The 26,654-nt window shown below is 43.4% G+C and overlaps 1 protein-coding gene across 1 annotated transcript in view; it reads right to left on the reverse strand.

Moving 5' to 3' along the window:
• The window catches only part of RHOBTB3 (Rho-related BTB domain containing 3), a 28,174-nt gene extending 1,716 nt beyond the window's left edge, over window positions 1–26,458 (reverse strand). The window contains exons 1-11 of the mRNA XM_009884327.1: window positions 26,451–26,458; window positions 26,074–26,290; window positions 16,668–16,860; window positions 14,121–14,272; window positions 12,110–12,221; window positions 10,937–11,290; window positions 9,216–9,328; window positions 7,469–7,580; window positions 3,368–3,541; window positions 2,015–2,181; window positions 933–1,029 (exon numbers count right to left, since the gene is read on the reverse strand). Coding sequence (XP_009882629.1) covers window positions 933–1,029; window positions 2,015–2,181; window positions 3,368–3,541; window positions 7,469–7,580; window positions 9,216–9,328; window positions 10,937–11,290; window positions 12,110–12,221; window positions 14,121–14,272; window positions 16,668–16,860; window positions 26,074–26,290; window positions 26,451–26,458 — 1,699 coding nt within the window. The remainder of the gene's footprint in view (window positions 1–932; window positions 1,030–2,014; window positions 2,182–3,367; window positions 3,542–7,468; window positions 7,581–9,215; window positions 9,329–10,936; window positions 11,291–12,109; window positions 12,222–14,120; window positions 14,273–16,667; window positions 16,861–26,073; window positions 26,291–26,450) is intronic.
• Window positions 26,459–26,654: the final 196 nt, after the last annotated feature.

Here is a 26,654-nt window from a genome sequence, read left to right on the forward strand (position 1 = left end):
CACAGGTGCCCTGCGCTCTCATGTTTAGTCCAGATCTGGCTTTACAAACTGGACATTCAGCAGATGCGCAGATGGACCTCTGAAGGACAAACTCTAGGTCTAAACAAAGCAGGGAGGACCTAGCTCTCACTTCTTTGCTCCTAACGATTACAAGGTTGTCCGTCATCACAAATACATATATGAGCCTTGCAAATGAGGAAAGAGGACCTTTACCATACTTTGGACCAAACAACTGGCTCCCTGATAAGAAAAATCTTTTTCTGGAATACACTGGCTCCATATCAATGGTCTGAATATGAACCATGGGTCAAAGAGATGCACCTGTCAAGATCATCTTCTTCAGGGTGATGAAAATCTCATAGGCTAAGAGCAAAACTTTCTGGAGTTACATATCAGGAAACAAATATACTGTTGGGGAAAATAAATACCAGTTCCCTGGAAGAACCTGGGTTATTTATTTGAATGGACATCGGTTATTTGATTTCATGAGATCTGCTGGAGAGTACTGTAAGAATCCTATTGTCTTAGAAGAAAACCCTAACCATAAAAAGCAGGTATTGGAAGGGACTCATTACCTTGATTCAAATGTACAAACTAAATAAACCTATATAGAAAAGGCCCAGAGGGGTCACCATACAATGACCAAACTGCCCTAGTAATTCAGTTATAGGTGGGAACCTGACCATCAGCCCAGGAACCAACAGGCAAGGGGATGCGTTTGTTGGCTGTGCTTCTCTTCACGTGTTGTGTGCTGGTGCCACAGTAGGGTGGTGAATCATCCAGCTCAAACAGACTCTGCACTGGAGCAGACTGTATAGCCTAAAGAAGTCCTAATCATCTTCTCATGCAGGAGTAGTATTGTCCAGTACCTCCCTTCTGATCTAAGCAGAACTGAAAAACATTTCTTGTTTTAAAAGTAATTGATCAATTACCTGACAGATCTTGAAATTCAGGCTTTTGACTGAAGATGAGGTAGTTAGTGGCAATAAAATGAAGAAGCCAAGTTGAAAGGCAATCAGAATTGTGAAACTGCAAGGAGAAAGGAAACACAAACAACACGGTGCTATCATGTCTAAAACACAACCACGCTTCGCGTGTCAAAATATTTCACATATCCATGGTCAACATGGCAGTTTACTAAACAAAGTTTAGACGTGACGCTGAGGGACATGGTTTAGTGGTGGTTTTGGCACTGTTAGGTCAATGGCTGGACTTGATGATCTTGAAGGTCCCTTCCAACCCAGACGATTCCATGATTCTATGACTGTAGAAGATATCAAAGAAAAAGTCATTGATGGAAATATGTAAACACATGGAACCCCAAGAAGGAATGACAAAACTCTGTCCACCAGAGGTGTGACCTAACCGCTGGGGCTCCTTTGGTCATGAATCTTGGACAGTTCGGCACAGTAGCAGAGCTTCAGAAAGAGGAAGGTAAGGAGCATGATGTGTTCATTTTGTTGTCTCCTCTTTCTCCACATAATCCTGTTCATTTAAGACAATATCCTGCCTGAGAGTTGCAAATAATGCAGGTTTTATTTTCCTCTTGTTTCCAAATCTGTCCTTACTGTCTCTCTTTCTCTCTCTTTTCCGCCTCTAAGCTTTTCTTTTCATGCTTTTCATGTGTTTCTTGCAGTATTCTATCAGGTTAGAACTCCTTGCCACTTGCGTATCACAAAATTTTCTTTTTGACTAAGAAGGAAGCAGTGCATCTTCACCTACCTAAAACACATCTGTTCTGGCAGAAGCTGCAGTTAAGCTGAGTTACTGCAATGCGTCCCTGATGAAGGAAATCGCACAGACTGTGGTACGGCTGCACATTCTGCAACGACAGGCTGAAGAAGGCTTTATTTTAGCCAGCCTGTGCCACCAGATACCCCTAATCAACAGATCGTATATCCATGTTTGTCCTTGGGAGTGGAAATTATTTAGACCTTGAAAATCTTAACAATTAAGCAACTCCTGCCAATTAGAGTCAACATATATATTCTTATTTGATATATGCAAAACATACCTTAGCCTTTTTGAGCAAGCTAACAATACTGAGGCTTGTGGATGCCAGTTCCCTGCTAGGCATGCTCTGAAGCTGCGTGATAATGTAAAGCTCACAAATATGCTGCAGTCTCATTACTTGGTACATCTCTGCACAGATCAAGAGAGACATAGCTTGGAGAATACTGGCTGAAAAACAAGAAAACAGAAGTTACATGTATTTTACCTTTTTGACGTGATGATCAAAGCCACTTTTCACCGAGTCATCTTTTAAACATCTAACAATGAACATTAAATCAAACCGTGTTTATCACCTCCTTTTATCTTTCATTATGCTCATTATAAGTTTGCTATATCGCTCTCTTTTTCCAGATAAACTAATTAATTAACAGGAAAAGAGCAGTTAGTACCTTTTAGAAGGTAAGTGTAATAAATTGTTATCAACATCCTGCCTTTTGAAGATGCTGAGTCAAGGGCTGCTGGTCTATTTAAAGTAAGTGATGATTAATAAGATGATTTGGCTTTCTAACTTCTCTTTCAAAAAAGAACCTCTATGGTACATGTACAGGAAAATATAGTAAAAAGGCCAAAAAGAAAATGGAGCAACCATATTTTTGAAAAGATATGGTACAGTGGTTGCATATTTAAACGGATTGGCAAAATGTTAGACAGGCTGAAAAGAGAAACATATGGAAAACCTAAGAAGAAGGTAGGATTGTCTGAAAAGAAAACAAAAGCAAAAATACATATCCCAACATCCTTCATTCATTCATTACATCAAAGGAAAACTATGTGTATTAAAATCGTATTTCATATTCAGTATGTGGATTATATTCTCATTAAAAAAGACAAAGTTTAAGGTAAAAAGAACACTTTAGCTCATTTTTTCTTGCTAAATACTCCAGCTGGCAAAGTTTTTTCCAGGTTTGACGTACAAAAAAGCTATCCATGCGTACAAACTATTCTTGCAATTTAACCTTGTTTATATTAAACGCAACAAAATATATGCTAAAAAAATGTCAATTTTAAAGAAAACCCAGAATTAAGATTAGAAAGCAGTGTTATTGCAACATAGAAAGAATTGTAATTCCTAACTATAATTGTAACGGACCAGCTTTTTGAGTCTTGCTATGTCAGCACAAAACAAATACAGCATTTGATTAGTGCTCCTTCTGCCTGCAGTTGATTTTTACTTGAATAAGACCGATTTCTTTTTTTCTTGCACAATATCAACAAGTTCTCTTTCTTGAGACATTATACATTAAAAAATGGTCATTTTTCAATGAAATACATGCAGCTACATTACTCTCTATCAATGCCTCACTGTGGAAAAATTACTAACAGATGATATACATGTGTTTTTAAATTTTCTTACCTGGGCAGCAAGAGTCGGTATAAAGATACTCTAGAAAGGAGAGGAAAGTGTCTTTGGAAACCCCATACACTGGAACCAGAATACTATTTGCTTCTAGATAGTTACCATTAAACATAGCTGCCATTACCTCACAGCGAGCTACCAGGACTGCTCTGTGGGCTGGTACAGTTGCACCTGCAGGACGCAAGACAAAAATCTATGATGATTTTATATACACAGAAAGATATTGATTTTAAAGCTCGTATTTTCTTAGAAGGCCTTCACTTCACTGAACATGATTAAGGTGTTCAAAATTAACAATATCCAATTGTTATTGCATCCAGCTCTGGAGTCCTCAACGTAAGAAGGACATGTACCTGCTGGAGCATGTCCAAAGGAGAGCCACGAGGATGATCCGAGGGCTGGAGCATCTCTCCTATGAGGAGAGGCTGAGAGAGTTGGGGCTGTTCAGCCTGGAGAAGAGACGGCTCTGGGGAGATCTTATTGCCGCCTTCCAGTACCTAAAGGGGCTCCAGGAGAGCTGGGGAAGGACTTTTTACTGGGGCATGTCGTGACAGGACGAGGGGGAATGGCTATAAACTGGAAGAGGGCAGGTTTAGATTAAACATTAGGAAGAAATTTTTTACTTTGAGGGTTTTAGGGCACTGGCCCAGGTTGCCCAGAGAGGTTGTTGAGGCCCCATCCCTGGAGGTGTTCAAGGCCAGGCTGGACGTGGCTTTGGGCAACCTGGGCTGGTGGGAGGTGGACCTGCCCATGGGGTTGGAACTCGATGATCTTCAAGGTCCTTTCCAACCTAAAGCATTCTATGATTCTAATAGATAACTAATAACACACTCACCTCATACCAGTGAGGGTGTTTCCTCCATGGCCTACTAGCCACTGGCAAACAAAAAGAAACGCCGAAATTATTCTGATAACCTGCTCCCTATGCAAGGCGCTCCAAATGGGGCAAACTTTCATAAGTCAGAAACAGGCTTTCAACTAGTATAAAATCTGACACTAATGGAGTTACACCAGTTCACACCATCTGAACCTCTGGCCCATTGCGTAAAAACGCAGTGCTGTGAATTCCTGCGCAAGTGAGCAATTCGTGTTCATCAGTAACAAATGTGTGTTTCAGAAGTCAAACTTCCACGTAACCACACAAAGCAGAGAAAGGCAGATTATCCCAGATGAAATTCCATTAAATCCATTACGTATGAATTTAACCAGACTAAGTATTTTGCCTAAGTGAACTTCAGAGAATCATAGAATGGTTTGGGTTGGAGGGGACCTTAAAGATCATTGAGTTCCACCCCCCCTGCCCTGGGCAGGGCCACCTCCCCCCAGCCCAGGTTGCTCCAAGCCCCGTCCAACCTGGCCTTGAACACCGCCAGGGATGGGGCAGCCACAGCTTCTCGGGGCAACCTGCCCCAGGGGATCACCGCCCTCAGAGTGAAATTTCCCAAAGGAAATTTCCTTATGCAAATATTGCTGATAAACTTTTTCCAGAAATTTTTAGATTTCGTAATATTTGATGTCCTTTACTCGCTTACTTTACTACAGCATTTGGAAGACCCAGCAGGGTTCACAGCCCAGGGCTGTCGAGATCTCAGACTGCTAACGAAAATGCTGACAGCTGGCGCCTCCAGCCCTGACACTGGGGCAGCTGCAGAGCACAGCGGAACTCCGCAGTCCTGTGGGCAAGGACGTGCCAAACGAGTGCCAGACAGGGCAGCAACTGAAGGCAGAATGAGAGCTTACTGTCCCATGCAAATGATTTAATCAAAGTTATAATAAACAGATCAACTGACATGCAAGAGGAATATACTGTAAATACCTATATAGAAGTTACTCCCTCGATCTCCTCCTTCACCACAACCCTGCCACCTACCTAATTCCTTGAATACATCTGGCACTTTTTCATTTCTGTTCTATTTCTGTTCACCTGTGCTTCTACTTCCAAATTCTCTAAGCTGCATACAAAATAGCTCTGTTTCTAGACAGAGAGAACACGTCAACGGTGTTACATATTTACGCACGTAACATGAGCAATACTCAATGCAGACGTGATGTGAGATATGCAGGCAGTTCTGTATGTGGCCCCAATTGGATATTTACCTACTAATTAGGAGGCTTAGTCACGTTATGGGTCTTTACACAGACATAAAGGGCTCTGGTGTTCAATGGCTCCCAAGTACTTCTGTTAGCTAGAAAGCTGAAAGCAACCCCCAGGACTCATGGAACTAGTTGAAGACTTAAAAATGTATTTGCCCTATCAAGACTAAAGCCTTCAGTTTCTTTTCGTAATTATTTAGTCTTAATATAGTTATTGTGGACGACGGATTTGGGGAAAAGGCTTGGAAGATTCATCAAGCATTAGGAAAAACAGTTCACATTTTGTTAGTGGATAAGCACACTTTTTAAAAAATACATGTCAGCCCATTTGACAGTAACCTTTTTTTCTGGGAGATATCTAGCAGTGGCATGCTGTCACAGACTCCCCACAAAGCCTCTCTCAGGAGCAGGACACTGAGAGGAATTGTTCCTGTCATTAAACTCAGCATCAGAACTTCACTCCTGTTTCCAAAGATCTTTTTGGTTTTTTCTGCATATTACACAGAACATCTAGAAAGAATCTGTTTGTCCTCGTGTGCTTTTGAGGGATTAATGCTTCATATTTGGCTCTGAGATTTAAAGCTGGAAGGTAATTAAACAATTGTGTAGTCCTAAAAGACCGTTTCTGCACGAAGGGTGGGCATGCACAAATTGGGAAAATCGTTAGCATGTAAAAGCTGTCTCATTCTTATTCTCACAGAAGCACATGCCCTTTTTTTCCCCCTTGTGGTTTTATTTTTAAGGGTGAACGCATTTAATTTCCAGGAAAAAATCACCCGTGGCACTGCAGCATATTGGTGCACTCAAGCATGTTCTTTGCAGAGCAAACGGGAACAGAAGGCGGTTTCACCAGCGTGGCTCCTGCCTGAGCCTTGGCCGAGGAGCACTTGGCATCCCTGTGAGCAGACCTGTGCAACACCACCAACCACCTCAGCAACTTCACAGCCTGCACAGAAACCCACCCTCTGGTCCTCCACTTTTTAATCCTGGCCACAAAGAGGACTATGGATAATTGCCATCATCTCAACAGGCTCTTTTGTTTTAAAAAAAACGCCACCAAACCCACAAGAATTTACATCTTTCTTTTCACATTTGTAAGGTCAAGCTCTAGGTCTAGACACTTGCAAGGCTGTAGGTTGCTTTCACAAGGAGCCACCTATCATACAGAAGTTGCAGAGACCTGTGACAGAAACATGAAGATGGGTACGGCAGCACCTAGAAGGGCAGTAAAACACAGCGGGTGTTGGTGGCACCTGATCAGCAGGTCATCGAGACCCCAGCACATCTAGGTGCATCCCTAGGGATGCCCATGCTGGGGGAAGAAAGGCGGTGAATAAAGCCTAAGGGGGCAGAGGAGTGGGACACAAGTCCCTGTCTGCTTCTGGAGGGCAGAGAAAGGCACATCCACAACCAGCACCAGCCTGAGATGGACAGAGGGAAGGTGGTGAGGAGTCACTAACCACCATCTCTGCTCTTTTCACTCAGGGAGAGCGTAGATGTGGCCGCTGGAGGCCATGCCTCTCCAAGGTCTGATGCTGGGCAGAGCCCTCAGACACATCCTGGCGCTTGCCCAGCTGAGAACGTGAGCAAGATAAATACATTTTTAGAATAAAATCACCATCCCCTGTCTTGCAGCCCCTGGTTTCGCCCTGGTGCTGTGCCACTGCGTGAGCCTTTCCTGCAGCACATCCCCTGCTTTGCCAAGCCCCCGAGGGGTGCGTGAGAATCAGAGAGGCACAGAGTCTGCGGCGGTGGGCAGAGGGCGTTCGTACGGGCTCAGCCCTGACGAACCACCTTGAAGTGGATGCTGCTGTAAAGCATCCATTGGGACAAGCCGTAGCTCTAAGCAAAAAAACTGCTTCCCGCAATGGTAACTAAGGGTATGCGTTGTCTTAGTTCTGATGCAACAGAAAATACAGTCACTCCATCTCCCACTCTCCTGCAGAGAGGACCAAAGCCGGAGGCGCAGCGGTGCCCGCGTCAATGGGGGCAGAGGTACCGTACCTTGTATTTTGAAGATGACATCAGCTAGGACAGGCGTATTAAAGAACAGCCTGAGAGAAGTACTGTACAGCCCATTTGTTTGGTGAGATCTGCAGTCCTTTACAGTGTTTAGCTGCAAAGTAAAGTATTCGTAAAACACCGTCACGTATAGCTGCCCACAGAATTAAAGACGACAAGATGTCATTTATATGGGGAAACAAACAACAGCCTTTTGCTTTCTCCTTTATGCTCTTTTGCTCATGCTACTCAACCATGCCTCTCGCACGTGTGATCCTCTGCAACCATCTCTCTTGTTTATTTTGCTATTTCCCACAGCACAGCAGCTCCAAGGTGTCTCTGCCTCCTGCACTCACACCCCAGCCCTCGCCTTGGGGCTCTGACCTGCGACAAAACTGACCCATCCAGCGCCTCTGGGCAGGTCTGACGGCATCACGAATTTCCTGCACTCCAAACTTTTTCGTGCCTGCCCTGTTTGGGCTCAAGGCTGCGAGAAACACAAGTTTTGAGGGTTCAGGGGGGAAGCACTGATGGGACACGCGGCCACCCCCTGACGTGATGCCACGTACAGACACAAGGCAGCCAGAAGTGGTGTACTTCTTGATATTGCCCTAATATTGCCTCCGCAGAGGCAGAGCGAGCTCACAGGCTGAAGCACGGACTTCTCTCACAGTAATCTGGGCGTCCTAGCGTCAAGACCCTCCAAACCCCAGTACTTCCAGTTAGTTTTTCAGTTTTGTTTTTCTAACTTTAAAAATGGAGTCTACAGCTACCAAAAGGAACCGCATCAAAATCATATTGCCAGGTTGTGATAAGTGACATTCAGATGAGGTTTAATTTATGGTTAAAACTTCAGCTCATCTATATAATTAATTTCTCTCAAGAAAATCACAATTCATTTCTAGTTGTCATGTCTTCAAAGAAAAAAATTGGAATGTGAAATAAAAGTATCCCAAAGGCATTAAAAAACCCCAGAAGAAACAGCAACAGCTCAGGCATATTACCTTAAAGTTTTTCACAACTTTCTAAGTCAACCCTATGACTGTTTTAGCTGTGGACACCTAGAACTGCCAAGCGTACAGCTGAGCAATCAGAAGCTTAAAACAGCTAAGAAAATTTTTGGTCTTTATATTAAGTTATCTCAAGACATTCCAAGCTGATTTCCCATTTCAACAACAGAAATACTTTGTGCAAGTTCTGTAGTACCAGGGATTGTATCTATTTTGCTCCATTTGTTGAAACTAATCCTACGGTGTAACTTTTTATTAACATAATAATGTGACATAAATTACACTTTACTTTGAAGCATTCTGCTGAATTAAATATATTGAGCTATAGAGAGATTTCCACATGACAACACTTAGAAGAGAAACAAACTCTCCCGATCTACTGCAGAAACATAACTTTTGGCACATAGACCGGAAAGCAAAGCTTTTCTGGGCAGCCTCTATTACGTAAGAATTAGGAACACATAATCATATTGTTAGACAAAGTGAAAAGCTGTGAATACGAGTAATCCTTTTAGGATACCTACTTGTGTGCTTTTTAGCAGTTACATTAATTCTGCACGTTAGATCAGCATCTCTGGGTTTCTATTTTGCCTGTGAACAACCCACTGGTAAATTAATAAAAGCTGTGTAAGCCAAAGCAAGTTTAAAACAAAGGCTGACAATAAATCTTGTCTACAAAACAATTCCCCAAGAACTTCAGTAACTAATACTAACAATTACCCCAAGAGAGTTAGATGTACCTTCCCTGGAGCTTTCAGGATACATTTAACTTTCTCAAGCACGTGTTCAGTTTTTTCTGGATCCTTCAACTTCTTTTTTAGATCCTCTTCTAATTGTTCCCACTGGAAAGCCCCTGTCACAAGACCAGGTAAAGTTGGATTATAAATCAGCAGGGCACAGGCCTTAGCAGACAGAGAAAAGACAGTACCAATGCCAAACAGATCCTGCAGAAACTGTATTTTTTGCATATACATCAGCCAGATCTTTGTGCTTAGGAAGGGCAAGATGCAGTCCTTGCACAATAAAACTTCCACGGTACTTCCAGCTATAAGAATGCCATCAAGTACAGAGAGATCGGGGCATCCTCCTGCTTTCAAAATCAATTTCTGTATTCCTCCCAGGTCAATCATCACATATTGCAGGTAGACGTTCAGAAAAAAAAAAATAATCCTGAGTGTTTCACTATTTATGGAAGTTCTTTAGCTTCTGCTCACATTGCTGGTAGCACTGCTGTGCAGGTGTCTGAACCACAAACGCTTCACAGAATCCCAGAATCTTCAGAGTTGGAAGGGACCTCTAGAGACCACCTAGCCCAACTCCCCTGCTAAAGCAGGACTACCTAGATCACATCCCTCAGGACTGCATCCAGGCGGGTCTTGAAAACCTCCAGAGAAGGGGACTCCACCCCTCCCTGGGCAGCCTGTGCCACTGCTCTGTCACCCCAACCGTAAAGAAGTTTTTCCGTGTGTTGGAACGGAACTTCCTCTGTTCCAACTTGTGCCCATTGTCAATGACAAACTCTAAGGGAAAGGTGAAAGAGCCTTCCCTGTGTCTTCACAAGCCAGTGTTCACAGCTAGTACGGCAGAAATCCTTTACACACATCAGGCAGGTATCAGTCTACAGAGACTAACTAAGTTTCTTTAGGGATGCAGCTCTAACAATATCATTATTTGGGGCTTTTTTTTTTAATTACAGTTAAAATCAGATTGCATCCTTAAAAAGCCATCTAATTCTTTCAACAAATATGAAATGTATATTCTTATGTACTGACAGCTTGCAAAATATTTCATAAAGAACAAACAGTATCAGGTACTTCCAGAAAACAAAACAAAAAAATCTCCTTCACCTGAGGATTCCTAAGCAACTTTTAAAAAGATAGAAAAATATCAGGGCCATTTTAATAGAGAGCTGGGATCAGGTAGGTGAGGTCCCTGCCTGTACTGAACTGATTGTGAAACACGCGCGACGTATCACAGCCCCCAGGACTCCAACCAGTTACTGCTGTTTGCTCTTCAGCAGCACCGCACCCAGAAGAGAAATCACTTGGGTCTTCTTAAGTAACCCTGCACTCTCATCAATGTGTTTAGAACATGCAACCATTTAAAATATTTCAAAAGCCTGAAATCTGAAACTGTCTCAAACTCTAGAGTTTTTTGGCAAAGCTTTTGAATATTACTGATGTTATCTTGCGGGCTTTGTTCAGTAAAATACTGCGCGTGATTTATGTTCCTTAGATCTGGAATGACAGCTCATTTAGCTTTTATTAAATCCAGGCAAAGGGGTCCTTTCATATAGACATTGTTCACCCTAATCCCAAGGACAAAACAGACGTAGCACCATGGCAGAACACGATCTACCAACAGCGAGGGCACCTTCCGGAAGGTGATGCACGCACCCCTTCGCAGGGCATCGGCTGTCAGAGAAACGAGCAGCCGGATCCGTCCCTGTCCCCGGGGGTACCTGAATAGAGGAAGCGGAGGATGTCCGGCAGACAAGAGCAGAAGACGGCATCCTTCACCACCACCCTCACCGGCGGGACGCAGGGGGGGACGCTGCGGGGGGCCCCCGCCTCCACCGCGAAGAGGCTCTGCGCTGTCCGCACGATGGCGGCGTCGCGGATGTCGGCGGGGCTCTTCACCTCGAAAAGCAGCATGAAGAGGTGGCTGGCGGAGCCGAGGATGGCCTTGTTGGCCTCCACCACTGTGCTGAGGTCTTCGGGGTAGAACGCCACGTCCGCGCACTGGCAGCAGCAGAGCAGGTTGTGCAGGTCCGCATCGTAGTGTGAAGCTTCGCCCTTTAGGATTGGCATTTTTTCTGCGAAAGATAACGAGTTGGGCTGTAGAACTGAAGCAAGTACTAACGGCAGGACAACTCTGTTCCCAGAGACCTGAGCAAAAGAAGGACAATTTTTGAAAAAAGTATTCGATAAGAAAATTTCTCATATTCTGTTTGAATATGTTTAGTAAAATACTCTAAAAAATGGAAATACTTAGTACAGTAAAAGAAGAAACATAAGAAATAGCTAAGTAAAAAGTGTCCATCCTTTTACAAAATCTCTTTAGGCATTTATGTTTGGGAAAAACCAACTTGCCTATGAATCCCAAACCTAAAGGATCTGAGCAAATTTCTAGGACCTGTGAGAAGAGACAGCCATGTATTTAGAGGTAAATTCTCCTCAGTAATCCTTTCACTCAACAAATGCATCAGATGCTCAGAAATCATGTGCAAGAAATCACGTGCAGGGGCATACACCTCTCCCTTGTTTGATTTGCAGCAAATAAAAATATTACTTGATGATATTATAGAATAATTAAGCATGATGTAGTGACTTTCTTTTATAATTTGTCTGTAAAGCTTTTAACAATTTACCTTTGCATTATTTCACCAAGTGCACCAGAAAACCACTCCTGTTATTTTTGCCTAAAATAAATAAGAAGTCCATGGCAGCGTTACGTATTCCTACGCAATTCTTCCCAAATTAATTAAGCCTTCACTAACAGATGATGCATTGATAGCAACATAACCAGAATAGCTGATGATAGAGAGCACAGCTCACAGTCATCATTACAAAATGTTAATTGTGCAAAGAACATGGCACACATAATGAGCTAGAGACCAGACATCAGCGAGCACCTGGCTGTTCGAGCTGAGGTGGTTGAACCCGATGGCACTTCTGCGTCTTTTTCCTTTTCTTCATTTTTTCAGATGACTTCTGATTCAAACTTTGGATCATAAAATATTCCAGCTAAAACATGAAATGTTATTTTTTAAAAATCCTAGTTATTTAAGAACAACGTAGACATCAAAGCAAGGGGAACGAGCGGGTGCTGTAGGCAGGACTGAGGCTGCCGCCGCTATGAACAGTCATCCAGGTCTCCCAGTCCCAACGCTCCTTCACCAGGAGCGGGTACTGCTTTTAGGTGGAAGCATCACAATTTAAAAGACTATTTATTTATTCAAATGACAGCAGGTAGTTCTCTTGTATTGAATCTTTCCAGAAATGACAGCCACAAGGATATTCAGTTTACCAAATTCCGTAGATGCTAATTACAGAATTACAGAGAAGAATAAGATTTGATGGATAATGACCAGGTGCAAGTGATGGAAATAGCAAAACCATAACAAAAGCTCCTCAGCTTGCAACTAACCACCGCCACCACGCAATGCTACCGTGTCCTCTGAGAAAATCACGTTACTTCGCGATATTTGTGGGCACGCTTTGTTTCCCTGGGACGGACTACAAGTGTCATCACTGCAATAAAAATGGACCTGAGGGGAAAGGCTCCCTTTGACAGGAACGAGGCGGCACAAGGCATGGTTCTATTTCAGTTAGTGCATGTCTCACGTGCTTTTATCGCCCAAGGTATCACTGTAGCACATATAGCGCTTTTTAAAAACTAGAAAAATACTCTGGCTGGACCAGATGTTGAGTGGATTCCTCGTTTTGAATTGGGAATGAAGAGATCCAACAACAACTGGCTAGCTGTCATGCCAGACGTTCCAAGTGACTATCGCATCCCATGGAAACACACCGTACTTACACACCAGGGATGACAACAACAGCACGGACCATGTGAAATTACTGTGCCAAAAGAGCGGCATTTTTTTGTTCAAGCCCAAATGCCACTGGGAAAGTAACCAAAAGGTTCAAAAGAAAGGCTGAGCTTCAAAAGCCTCCTAAAACTGAAAGTGAAGTATCAGTGTGAAATAATTTTGTGGAGAAGACAAATAAATCTGAAAGGCTGTAGTTAGAAACTGCTCAGTGGGCTTCCATCTTCAGCAGAGTGAAAAAAGAATAAGCTCATTAGAGGTGGGACATTTTAACAAATGTCTCAGCTCTGCCTCGCTCAGCTTCACCACGCCTGACCCCGGGCACTGCTCAGGATTGCAAACTGCGTCACAACCGTGAACTGAGCGACCACAAGAATATGCTAAAAATCAGGCAAGTCAACAATCTTACCTGTCTCACTTTACAAGCAGAACAGCTGTGAGAGTTTGAGCAATTAAAATTAAAAGTATCAGAATATTATGGAATAATTCAGCTTGGAAGGGACCTGCGGATGTCACCCCCTCAGGGCACTGGATCAAAACAAGACTCATCTTCCACGTGGGATGGGGTTTTCAAGTGCCTCATCCAGCTGGGTTTTGATTATCACATCCCAGCAAGATAAAAGGACAGGAACAGAGGGGGAAATTCGTGCAGTGTTTACTGTGATTTTCCTAAAACTTCCTAGAAGGTAGTGAAAACCAGAGCAACCTCGTTACTGTCAATCCAGCTAGAATCATAGAATCACAAGATGGTTTGGGTTGGAAGGGACCTGAAATACCATCTTGTTCCACCTCCCCTGCCCTGGGCAGGGCCACCTCCCCCCAGCCCAGGTTGCTCCAAGCCCCGTCCAACCTGGCCTTGAACACCTCCAGGGATGGGGCAGCCACAGCTTCTCGGGGCAACCTGCCCCAGGGGATCACCACCCTCAGTGCAAAGAATTTCTTCCTGATATCTAACCTAAATCTCACATTGGTGGGAACTCGCCTTTGGTGGGGGGGCTTGTGGTTGCCTCCGCTCGCTCTCCAAAGCCCTGACATCGGCCATGCACCTCCCACGTGTGCCACCCAGCTTTCATCCCAGCGGCTTCTCACTCACCACTCCTCCAAAGTACTTCTGTATGTGGAAGTCATTAAGAGTGTGCAGTTCGAGGTAAGTGGCTCCTAGTTCCTTGGCAAGCTGAACTCCCTCAGAGGTGGTGACGCAGCTCCTCCTGTCCGAAGTGCACAGGGGGCAGGTGCAAGGCACTCCTGGGGTAAAAAGTAATGCAAAAAAAGCAATTTTTTGGTCAAATAATCCAGAGTATTTAGCTTCCTAAATAACTGTAAAGATGTATTATCTAGAAAAGAACAAAAAAAGGAAATGGAAACATAGTCATTTTATAGCAAGAAATCTAGAATTACTGCAAAAAACTGTCTCACGACTCAGTTTAAACTGTTAGCTGCCGTACAAAACTCACCTTACATTTCATTAGCATCAATTTACATTCAGTTTGGCTACAGTGGAAAAGCCAAGCAGGACTCCCAGAAGCCGGGTTTGGCTTAGGGCCCCAGCATCGTTAGGCGCAGAGGTGCTGTACTAGCCTGCAGGTGTTACCATTCATTAATGTGCCCTCAGACGTGTTTAATGACCGTGGCCTGCCCGTGCAGGAAGCACGCACAGTGACAGAAGGGGAAAATTCCCACTGCAGTCCCAGCTGTGATGGGCATGTAGGTGCTGTGGGATATGATTCAATTACACAGATTTTACATGATTTGTTTTTAAAGCCAAAATAGGTATCTTTGAAGATGGTGCCAGTTAACTCATAAAAATTTCTCAGCCACCTTGGCTCAGCTTCTCTGAAAGCCTGTAAGGACTTGCTGGCCAGGGATGGGCTTTCAAACGCGCTCTCCGTGCTCTGCATTAACTTCCTCTGCTCAGACCTATGGATAACATGTAATAACACAGCTTTTTTTTTTATTTATGTATTTCTTTTGGCAGCACCGTTTGCTACTACAGAGGATTAAGATATCAGTAATTTGTATGAGCAAACTGCTGTGCTCACACATCCCTCCTAGAAACAAAAGGGTTCTGCGTGTGCACAGCAGTCTGCTCCGGCGGGTTCCAGAGCCAAACCGCGGCTGGAGAGCCCGACTTCTCCCACAGTCACATCATTTATGGAGGAAGACAGAAAAAAAAAAGAGAAAAAAAGGGAGGGGGGAAAGAAAAATGCCAGTCGTGGAGTCATTCAGATTGCTGATATCTTGTGCTTAAATAAAAAGCGCAAGAAACAGCACCGGGGAGACAAACATCAGTGTAGCAAGACCTTGGCTTTAGAATGGCAGATTTACCAGCCATAAATGCATAAATCAGAGCATAAAAATATTTGATCATTACCACTGAATTACCAAACAGAAGAAAGTAACGATGTAATTGTTATAGAGTTCTTTAACAGTTCTATTGCAATCACTGAGCAAAAAGATTTATAAGTAGACGCAGGGAAAACTGACATTACGTCCACAGAAGACACACTCCAACAGCTTAATATTTCTTTGTACATTATAAAACAAATGGCTACATCTACATCATCCATCATGTCCCTTACTCACAGCAGGAGGGATGCTCAGAAAACTTGTTTTGGTCCAATTTTAAAGTAAAAGACAACTCAAAGGCTCAAGTTTTGCTTTCATTCCTTTAGGAAAAAGAAGTTTTGAAAATCAGGCCCCGTGACAAAATGAACCACCACCATCAACAAAGGCATGTTGCAAAATATTTGGAAATACACAATAGTTTGTATGTTTGTTCTATTGGTCTCTGTGGTATTCTTTTCCAACTTTATTTCCCCGATGTAAACAGATGGGAGTTACTAATGTCTACCCAAACCGTGAAGACACTCCCAGCAGCGTCGCCCTCATCAGCTGCTGGACACTTGCACGTCCTCTCGGTCCTTACACAGTTGTGCGACTGGAATTTTCACACTGATTAAATGGCAGCAGCGACAACACATGCAAAAAGTAAATGTAGCATTGATTTGCACTGCTGTCATAGCAGACTTCTCATCAGCCGGGAGAGGACTTTGTGCGAACACACAAGCGGTACCATCGCGATACCACACCTTCCCCGCAGCTACAGCTGTGACAGGTCAACTCTGTCGACGTGGCAGCATGTGGCACTTTGCGGAACCCGAAGAACTGCTGAGTCCATTCACCTGACGACATCTCAGCAAATTTTGAGGCTTTTCCCACCCCCTCTCGAGCGGTTACAAGCAGATGGACTTAGTTTGAACCCCATAAGCTAGAGACACTTTACACCAGCGACGTGGCCAGAGAGAACTGGTAACCAGAGGGTTCACCCCATACACTCAAGCGCACACTGCTTAATCCCAAGCACTAGATTTGATCCCCGTGGCTGATGGCTCCACAAGAAGAGTCGTCGCAGAGGTCAAAGCAGGATAAGATGCCTTTCATAGACAGGGTTCATTAAGCATAATGCTCTTGCCAATATACCAGTCTACAGAGCCATAGCACATGCACATATTACTGTCACCCTGACAGACTAATTGTTTCCGTTAGCAACTTGGAAAAACAATCGGCTTCTACTGAAATTACAGCACATCCAACTTCCAAGTGAGATTTTAACTCTTACTACAGGAAACTGGATACATACCGTTTTTTCTCGCACCAATAGCAGAAATTATTACCGGAACGGAGCACTGGTTTAACGCCTTTTTTATCATTGGGGCATAACTGTCCTTTAGGTCTTGAAATGAAGTCTTGTCATTGACAGAGTATTTAATCACAATAATATCAGCTCCTCCAACGAGACTGCGAGAGGTGTACCAGTCACTGTCAAATATATCCTAAACAGAAAAAACACTGATCAAGAATTTCATGTCTACAAAGGAAAAGGTGAACTACTCAACAGTCTTCATGCAAAAGCTTACAGAAGTATTTTTAACTGATAACTTAATCTCTTATTTGAAGGCATGAAACAAAGAGCAGAATTCACGCTTTGTAATTTCCTTGCTTGGAGAAGAAGTTGCTCATTATAATAAGCAATAAATCTCTTCTATGAATTCAGGAATTCTTCCGGAAGAAGAAGAAATGGGTTTATCCAGGAATGTACTTTGCAGGAAGAAACTTCATTGGTTTAATTCCTTAACTTTCAAAACTTTTTATTAAGGAAATAAAAGTAGTTTCAGTGGTAGAGGTTTGCAGCAATTCATACAAAACCATTATTTATCACAACATTTTAGGGAAAGGGTTACACAGAACTACACTAGGTGCTTATGAACCTTTAAATACAAGTTCCATCAGCTGGGTGGGATTTTTATCTGCTTCACAAGAGCTTCCGTGTAGCTTTAACAAGTGACAGTGTCTTCAGGATAAGGACTTTAATCACGTAACTAAACTTTCTTTTTTACTTCACATTCGATTTGTCATTGTTCTGTGCTTTAAGCATAAGACTTACACTCTAAAATTATTTGTATCCTGTTAATCCACAACTGCTGTAACCACATGTCATATCCAGTCATTACTTTTATACAGGAGAACTATAATTTCACAATTTCTCCTTTACCTAAAGGTAGCTCATAAACACCAATGAAAGTCCTGCACATATGCTCAACTGAAAATTCCTAACTGAAATCTGGAACTGGCCCAGAGAACTGAAAATCGACCCAAAAAATAAAATACTATCACCTCTTGCAACAGAAAGACCTTATTGCAGCCTTTCGGTACTTAAAGAGGGCCTACAAGAAAGATGGAGAGATACTTTTTACCAAGGCCTGTAGTGACAGGACAAGAGACAATAGATTTAAACTGAAAGAGGGGAGATTTAGGTACGATGTAAGGAAGAAATTTTTCATATGAGTGTGGTGAGCCCCGGGGGCAGGTTGCCCCAAGAAGCTGTGGCTGCCCCATCCCTGGAGGTGTTCAAGGCCAGGTTGGACGGGGCTTGGAGCAACCTGGGCTGGGGGGAGGTGGCCCTGCCCAGGGCAGGGGGGTGGAACGAGACGGTCCTTAAGGTCCCTTCCAACTGAAATCATTCTGTGCTTTTATAACAGTCCTGTACAACATAAGGCAAAGCTAGAAGAACTCAGGATCTAGGGAAAAAAATGGAAACAAGTAATGATGAAATAAAGAAGATGTGGAAGAGAGGAATAAGCAAGCACAGAAGTGACAAAAGGCACCCAAAGTTTGGGTTGGGGATGGTCAACATGGTTATCGAAGAACAGATCACAGAAATAAGACCATTATGGATGGGAACCAGAGAAATACGTAAAAGATTATTAATATCAACACGTGGCTTGCATTGTCAATGTAATTATTTTGGATCACTTCAAAAGAGTCATTGTTTCAAATCTGTGGAGAAGTAGTTGCAATGCTCTTACGTACAAGAGGTAGCGTGAATTTGATGGAAATGTATCAGTTGGCAAATATTTGCCTAGACTGTCAGTGCATATCGTACCCAATTTAAGTCTTGTCTTTACAAAGAAAGAAGGCAGGAAATAAACTTCAAGTATAATAGGCATTGCCATTCATTTCCTCAATAGAAGTTCTTGTTCTGTAATAAGAAAACCACAGAAAAATACCAAATCATCAGGAATAGCTATTCAACGATTCAACATGTTCACAAGAGCTTTAAGAGCACTCCTCTTGGTATTTCTTTTTTCAGTCAACTCAGTAAGAGACTATTATAATCCCAGGCTAAGGAAAATCTCCACCAGCATTTAACAGAATCATTTAAGCTGTGCTAAGAATCTAAAGTTAACACATAAACACAAGTTTAGCACCTGCAGCAGTAAGACTATCAGCTACAGTGCTTTGAGACAACCAGCTGGATGGGCATTTGCAGAACCTGATCACACAGTCAGGTAAAAACTGAGAATTTTCAAGGGAGAGCTTTAACAGGCTTTAGCTGATGAAGACCTCAACAGAGAATTTTTAGTAGGGTTGTATACATTTAACATGGCAAAGTCTTAAGACAAAAATGCAACACGAAGCAAAACCAAATAGAGAATATTAAGGTTTTTCTATGCTGGCAGACAGAAAGCATGCCTGTTCCTTTGCAGTTTCCTTCCAGCTGCCTGTCTCCAAGCTCAGCCCAGGTGTGCACAAGCCCATCTCTCTGAGCTTGGTGATAATCAGCAGTATCACCGGCACGGTCTAGAGCACAGGTGCACAAAGACAGAAGGACTCCGCCACAGCTTTAAGCACTAATAATAAAAAAATGTTTATGGAAACTTCTTACAGAATGTAGTATTAGTCATATGTTTGTTTATGGTTTATAGCTCCCTCCATTTTACAACAGAGCTAAATCTCCAGTGCATTATGACACCATTTCACATTACAATATGGAAAGATTTTGGGAAGATTTCTGATTTTTGGTCAACATCAACACAGCCATGCCCAAGGAAAGAACCAGCTCTGATCCTCGTGCTCAGCTTCAGCATATAAGCCTGGTCCTGACCTACAGCAGAGGCCAGGGCTTCTAGATACCAAAATGCACTGAGCTGTGGCTCCATCCTGACACCAGCCCCACCAGCCGCAGAGGACAGGACGCCAGGTACCTTATACACACCCAGACACGCACCCTGCTCTGGCCCCAGCCCTCATCCTGGCTCTCCAAGGAGACCATCGTCCACTAAAACACCAGCCTGGAACATCCTCCGTGCCCCAACCTCAACCAGTGGCAGCTCTGATGCTCTTCCTGTTGACGGGAATCTCAGCAGAGTACGCTGCAGTAGACTTGTGTTTGTCTGTATGTGCCTCATCTAACAAAACAGGGGCTTAAGAGGCTGACGCAGAAAAAAAAAAAAAAAGATGGTTCGGTCTCTCCAAGTGAAAATCATACTAATATGAAAAGGAGTTATATTTTGCAAAACCAAACAACACCAAAAAGAAAATAAGGCCATTACCTGGCATGATTCCCCTTCCCTTTTCGTACTTAGCCCCACTTGCCATATTTCCATCTTCGCAGGCGTGGGAAAACCTAGCAAAATCTGTACTGAAAACAGCTGCCCAGGTGTGCGAATGCACCTCTTTGTTTAACTCTTAGGGGAAAGAAATCACTTGGAAGTCCGTTGCAGCAGGTTTGTGGAGGTCTGTGCTTTCCACCACTGCCTGTAACACCGCTGTCTGTCCCTGTTAATCCTATCAGGAAGTATTTTACCAAAGTTTATGAAGTTCTGGTGGGGATGGAGCCCACTTTCCCGGGGTAAGGGCTGTCCCTGGGTATATCAAGAAGTGAAAAATGCAGAATGTGCCAACCCAACATCTCATGACACCCAATTTCTGTTACCGTTGTGCAGTTTCCTTTTGATCTCACATGCTCGATTTAACACCCCTGAAAGCCCATTCTTGATGTTTAGAAACACAGAGGAGAAAGACATGTTCGCAGACGTCTTGTTGCAATTATTTTCATTTTAAATCAAGTGTAGCATATATTGCGCAGATTGATGCTTTGTGCTGGGAAAATCTTCCAAAAAAAAGTCTCCGGCATTAAAGGGTTATTTGCAAAAGGCATCAAACAGACAGAGCATTATCACTTTTAGGGAAGCTTCCATGCAAAAACAACAGAGGGGATTTCTTTAGATGATGAACAATAGCTCAGATTCAGGAACAATGTTAATTCCTGGCTCCATTTATGAAATTTATGTAGCAGCTATTCCTCATCATGCTTCCTGCTCTTCTCATTTCCCAAGACAGCCAATGACAAAAGGAAAAAGGTAACTGCATAGCTAAGGTTATTATAATATGACCTTCTTAATTATAATTATACTCCTGTCATTATTCCTCTCAGGACTTATTAGAAAAAAGCTTCATTCTTCCCTTGCATGTCTCCATTACACACGTCTCATAATATATTCTTCCCACTAGCATGAAATCATGCTTTTCAAGCATTAGCATTGAAAATAAAGCCTTCAGACGCAACGAGACCCGGTTTTCCTAGAAAATCACATGACGCCTCAAGAGGACAATACTTGCTTTGTTAAAAATAATTTATGAATGCCTTTATGGAACGGCAGTGAAATCCACTGTGGCCTCGCAATGCCCACGCTCTTTCTAAAAGCTGCCCGTAAATGTCCCCACGTCCACCCAGCCCAGACCTCGACCTGGGGCAGCAGCAATAGCAAATGCTCTTTGGGGGGACAAGGGAGCCTGGCCACCCACGAGGACCATTCCCGGCATTTCCCCGGGATCCAAGGGGGCTGCACTGGGAGTTTTGGAAAGTTCACCTCTGTCTAAGGATTCATTTACAGACCCATCTTCCATTAACAGACCCTTCCTTCCAGCGATGCTTCCCACACCACATATCACATCCTTCCCCCATTTTTTGAAGGTTTCTCTGTAATTTCTATCCAATGAGGTCCACAGCAGAACAAATTTTGCAGGCGTACTCCCTGTAACTTACTGGACCCCTGAACTTACTCAGCTGAGTAACCTGCAGCACAGAAGGAAGCATCTTCTTCAGAAACCAAGGGAATTCAGACCACAACACTCGAATGCCACTTCTGTTTTTCACTCGAGGCTTTCCAAACAGCTTTAACTGGTTGAGCTGACCCAGAAATAGAATTAATGAAGGCATTGTCCTGTGCCGTCCTCTCATAAAGCAATGTAGTAATGTTTGTAAAAAGCAAAAATAGAGAACACAGTAGGGAAAACAATTTACCAGGGTACGATCACTTGTTGTAAACTACCAACTTGGGATAGGGAAGCTTAAAAATGAGAAAGGACAACATACTAAGAAATGAAAAGTTTACCAAAAAATGAAGTTTTTAAAAAAATGAAAAGCTGTGGGTTTGTACTGAAGCAGTAGTATGACTGGATTTCTAAAAATAATAAATGAAATTAAAAAGTGGATCAGGTTCCTTTACTTTCAGGCATGTTAAGGGTCAGCCAGCCTAGCCAGCACAAGGAGCACAACGACATTGCTGCAGGGAAAAAGCCAGATAACCACACTAGGGATGATGCCGTGGCGATAAGAAAGCTCGAAGGGCTCAGGGAACTGCTACTGATGGTGCAGGAAGAAAAGCAGACAGGGAAATGAGAAAAGACTCGTGGAAAGCGATCGTTGAAAGGGAAAATTTGAAAAAAACAATTCACAGAAGACCTTTTCAAAATGGCAGTTAACATGTTCGGGCACTAGTGAGCCCCACGGGGGCGTGCAGCTCCGTGCAGCCCCCACAGCGGGTACAGACACAGCTCAGCGCCCGTCGCCCTGCCCGTGCCGAACCCAGCACAAGGCTCTCTCCAAACCCAGCTGCTCTGTTTTCTCCACTTGTAACATTTCTGCTACTGGGAACAGGATGATGTCAGTGATTCTCTGGGAACCTGGGCAGTTTTTATAAAGTAGGGGGAAAAAAAATCATCTGGAGGTATTGGTACCTGAAGAAAAAAAAAAAAACAACCAACAAACAAACAAAAAACCCAAGCCAAACCAGGTGGCTCACAGAGGGGAAAAACAACAGACAGTGAGACCCCCAGCCCAGGACTGAAACATTCTCGTATCTTCATGGTACTGCTCTGAACAAGAGAGGAAACAAGAGAGGTAATGCAGGTAGGGGAGACTCATAGTGAAGTTTTCATTCTGCCATTTCTCTTCCAGCATCAGAATTAAATGAATCAAAATACGAATTATAGCCCCAGTGCTATGCTTCATTCTGAAGTTGAGGAAGACTCACTTGCCATCAGATATTGCAAATTTTGCCTGCACTTTTTTCTGCAGTTTTTACTTGTACGTATGCAGAAGCATAAGGAAATTCAGTGTGAAGTGACTAAAGTTGCAAACTACACACAACCCAATAAAGTGTCAACTCAGTCCCCAAGACTGTCAGATCTGACATACACAGAGTGCTAAATAAAGCAACCTTTTCCAAAGCAAATCTTAAAATCCATTTTGCAAGTTACTCTCTGTAAGTTACTAGCTCCCATATTGAGGTTTACCCCCCAAAAAAATTAGAAAACCCGGGACATGCTATTTCAACGTGCCTAAGGAGAGCACAACTCAAGCATGCGTTAGCGACTGATCAGCTATTAAAATCACAATATTCAGCACTGACGTTGTTAGCACACGTACACATTGTCCCTAGTTTTCATATCTCCCCTCACCCTGTGTCTGCAGCTTTTATCAAAACATTTTCCAGGCACGAGCACTTTGGCAGCTGCTGAAAAACCTTGCTGCAGCCCTGTCAAAGAGACATATCGTACCTAGTAAGATGCCCAATATCGTAATATCATCAGGAAGAGTCCAGTTGAAGACACCTGAGCAGCTGACCCCTCCTGCAGACTCAAAAAGTTGAGCAGTGCCCTGGGCTGAAAAAGACACATGCAGCAGCAGACCGAAACAGGCGCAAACTCACCCTGTACCACAACCTATCTCACAAAAGGGTCCCCCCGTGCAATGGGGAGCTCTGCTTGGCAAACTTGCACCCACGCGGCTTTTCCAGATGGAGAGCTGTAGAGAACAAAGAGCAGTTGGGCACCCTTGAGTTTGGAGACTCACAGCTATCCCTTGCCAAGTTTATGTCTAATAAGTTTACCTTAAGCATACGGATTTAATCTAGATAAGACATAAATCTCAGGTAAAATGCAAATTCGCTTTTATGTTGCGCTCAGACAACAGAGGTGGAAATAATGCGAGGCCCACCATACCACCACCGCTATGTTTCAGCTATGTGCCACAAGAACCCTTTCTCATGAAGAACGTGACTTGAGGCATTGTCAGTCAACATTTTGGATTGTCCTGTACCAATTCCCAGGCTACCAGAGGAACAGTCCTGAAAAGACCACTGTGACGTAGCAACCCTCAAGCATCCAGACTATGGGAATCGATTCTGCTCTCCCTAACCCTAGCAAGGAGACAGCTTCGCTCAGAACAAACCACCTCCTGCAGAGTCCAGTCCAGCTGTCTCAGATGTCTTCTGCTAAGCAAAAATTGCCGTTTGTTCCTCGTTGTTCCCAGTAATAAATCTCCTGCCTCCTTTAGCTGAGAAAGGAAAAAAACAGAGGCCTCAGAAACATAATGCTCCAGGCAACAACAAGCTAGCTCTTCAAGGGCAAAACTGGTAATTTCTCCAGAACTGAAGAACCTTGTTTAGTAGAAGAGCAAATGCAAATAAAACAACATAAAAACAGGTGAACTGCATCTCCAATCTAGATCCTTTCTTCGCCCTTCTCCAGCTACCCCTGCCCACCTTCCCCCTCCCTCACCAACCTCCAACCCTCTCAAACACCCTTTCAGGTTCTGCAGCCTTAATTTACCCTCAGGAGCTTTCACTCCTTGCTGCGCTCCAGTGACTCCGGCAAACTGCACCTGCAGGTCACCTGCCGCTTCGAAGATTAAAACCAGGATCCCCTGGCCCATCTGAGCCAGTGTCTGTAACTACAGCCAACAAAAAAGCTTGGGAAATAGAGAACAGATTGCTGTCGAAAGCAGACCATTTGGTTAGAGGATTACAAACCTCTGACCGTGTATTTCTTGGAACTGTTAGGATTCCTGCAGATTCCAAAATAAGTGTTCCTTACAAGACTGCAAAAATCACCCCAAGATAGAATTATGGAGCTGAAACTGATTATTGTTTTAATTTCTAAAAGCTGCTAAGCTTAATTTTTTTTAAGGCTACTAAGTAGTCATTAAATATGTTTGAATTTAGATTATCAGTGTCATTTCTTGCATAACCATTGATCTGCTCGCACTCCCAAGTAAGTTATCTCACGTACTAACAAAAGGGCTGACAACCTGAAACAGTGCCAAAAGCCTTTTTCTTTACCTTCAAATAAAGGAAATAATGTTAAAAGATGATTATTCATTAGAACAGAAAACAAAATTACTCTGTGTGCTGTATTTTGCACGATATCAAATTTTATTATCTGTCAAAGCTGGAAAACTGATTGCCTTTCAACTTTTACAGAAAAAAAAAAAGTGTTTTGTTTTATTGTTGATAAATACATGGAGAGAGTGTTATGATGCAGTGTCTGTATGGGAGCACCCAGCCAAACTGGTTTCAGAGCAGAAGAGGTGAGATGCAGGGAGCTGCCATCCGACACAGTATCACCTCCGCCTTGCCTTGTCTGTGCAGAGAGAACCTGGGGGGAGCTGCAAAACTGCTCAGCCCGGGGTTGTCTCAAGATTGCATATCAGAACCGAAACCAAACTGCCCTTAACTAACAAAATGCCCCGAGTCCCATCCCACCACTGTTGCTGTGACTTTGAGCGCTGGACATCACATATTGGCAACACAGACTTGGCTATCGCACCACCGGAGGTCGATATCCCAGAGAGTGTCATCCACTCAGGCATAATCCTGCACCCCCACAGAGTCAGGAAATATAAACCGCAAGGTTTGGGGAGAAAAAGGGGGAATCTCCCAATGATACAGCTGGCCTGTAGGACATCCATCCCCCCCCGTCCAGGACGCTGTACAGGGTCACTTCCCAGGGACTGAGTGACCTTACCCGAGAGAGAGGGTAAGTGACTAAGAAGTATACGTATGGTATATGGCATGCTCTTAAGTTTGGTGCACTCTTTTAAGGTATTAATATCTAGCGCACTTGTGATTTGTGTTGCTACTTGTCGGGATCATTTGTAGCTTGCAATAGTGTATCCCGCTAACTTCTTTTAAACTGCATTACTGTAATCGCCATTGTACACCCAGAACTTGCAACAGTGACGTATAGGACCTGTGAGCGAAGTCCAAATAAATTGTTAATTTGAACCTCCCAGTGAAGTCCTTTTCCCCCGTTTTGTCACAGTGTCACAATAAAAGAGTTCTTGTTTACTTCGGGTTTGTCTTCAATAAGGTTTTCACACAACAGCACACTTGAAAAGACCACCTTCCTACAGAGGAGGCGGGCTTGTTAATGAGAAACTTTCTGTAGCACCTTCGAGATTTTGCAGCAATTGCCTGGTTATATTTTATATGCATTTACTATTTGCAATAATTCAAATGAGAATTAAGTCCCACAAGAATGAAAATAGTTTAAAATTAGGGTCTATTTTCATTAGATTAAATCAGCTAACACTGTTAAGTGTTACAAAGAAGTTAAAAGGATCGAGACCCATCTCTTACCCAGAGAGGACAGTCGTGTACCACCAGTCTGACGTTGCCAAACACACAGGCTTGATATTCGGTACAAACTGGGTTTCCGACGTGACTGGCAGACAAGCTGCTGTCAATCTGGGAAACGAGAGCGCTTCTCCTGAGATAGCTCCAAATCAGGCTCGGCTGCTGATTGTCCTCAGAAAACCCACCTCTTTCATTCCCAAAGGCTACAATATTAACCGACCTAAAATAAACATAATAAAGACAAAGCTGTGTTAACAAAGACAAAGGGCAGGGATAAGCGAGAGAAAAAAAAATCCCCTTAAATCAAAACAAGCGTAATAATCCTTCCGAATCCTCTTCCCTCCCCAGATTTTAACACTCCCCGGAATCGACAGCAAAACACATACATGATCTCAAATCCAATAGGAGGATGAGAGCAAAGCGGAACGGAGACCTGGAAGCGCTGCTTGCATACAACCCCCCAGCTGACTTGGCTTTTTATTTGTTGGTGCCCAGGCTCAGCCTCACTGCTGCAACCTCCTGGGGCTCTTGCCGCATTCCCTCGGCTGCGGCCGGCATGGCTAACGGGGGGCCGGCTGCTCTGG

Source organism: Charadrius vociferus, unplaced genomic scaffold (assembly GCF_000708025.1).
Source record: "Charadrius vociferus isolate BGI_N301 unplaced genomic scaffold, ASM70802v2 scaffold744, whole genome shotgun sequence".
In the NCBI taxonomy this organism is placed as follows: domain Eukaryota; kingdom Metazoa; phylum Chordata; class Aves; order Charadriiformes; family Charadriidae; genus Charadrius; species Charadrius vociferus.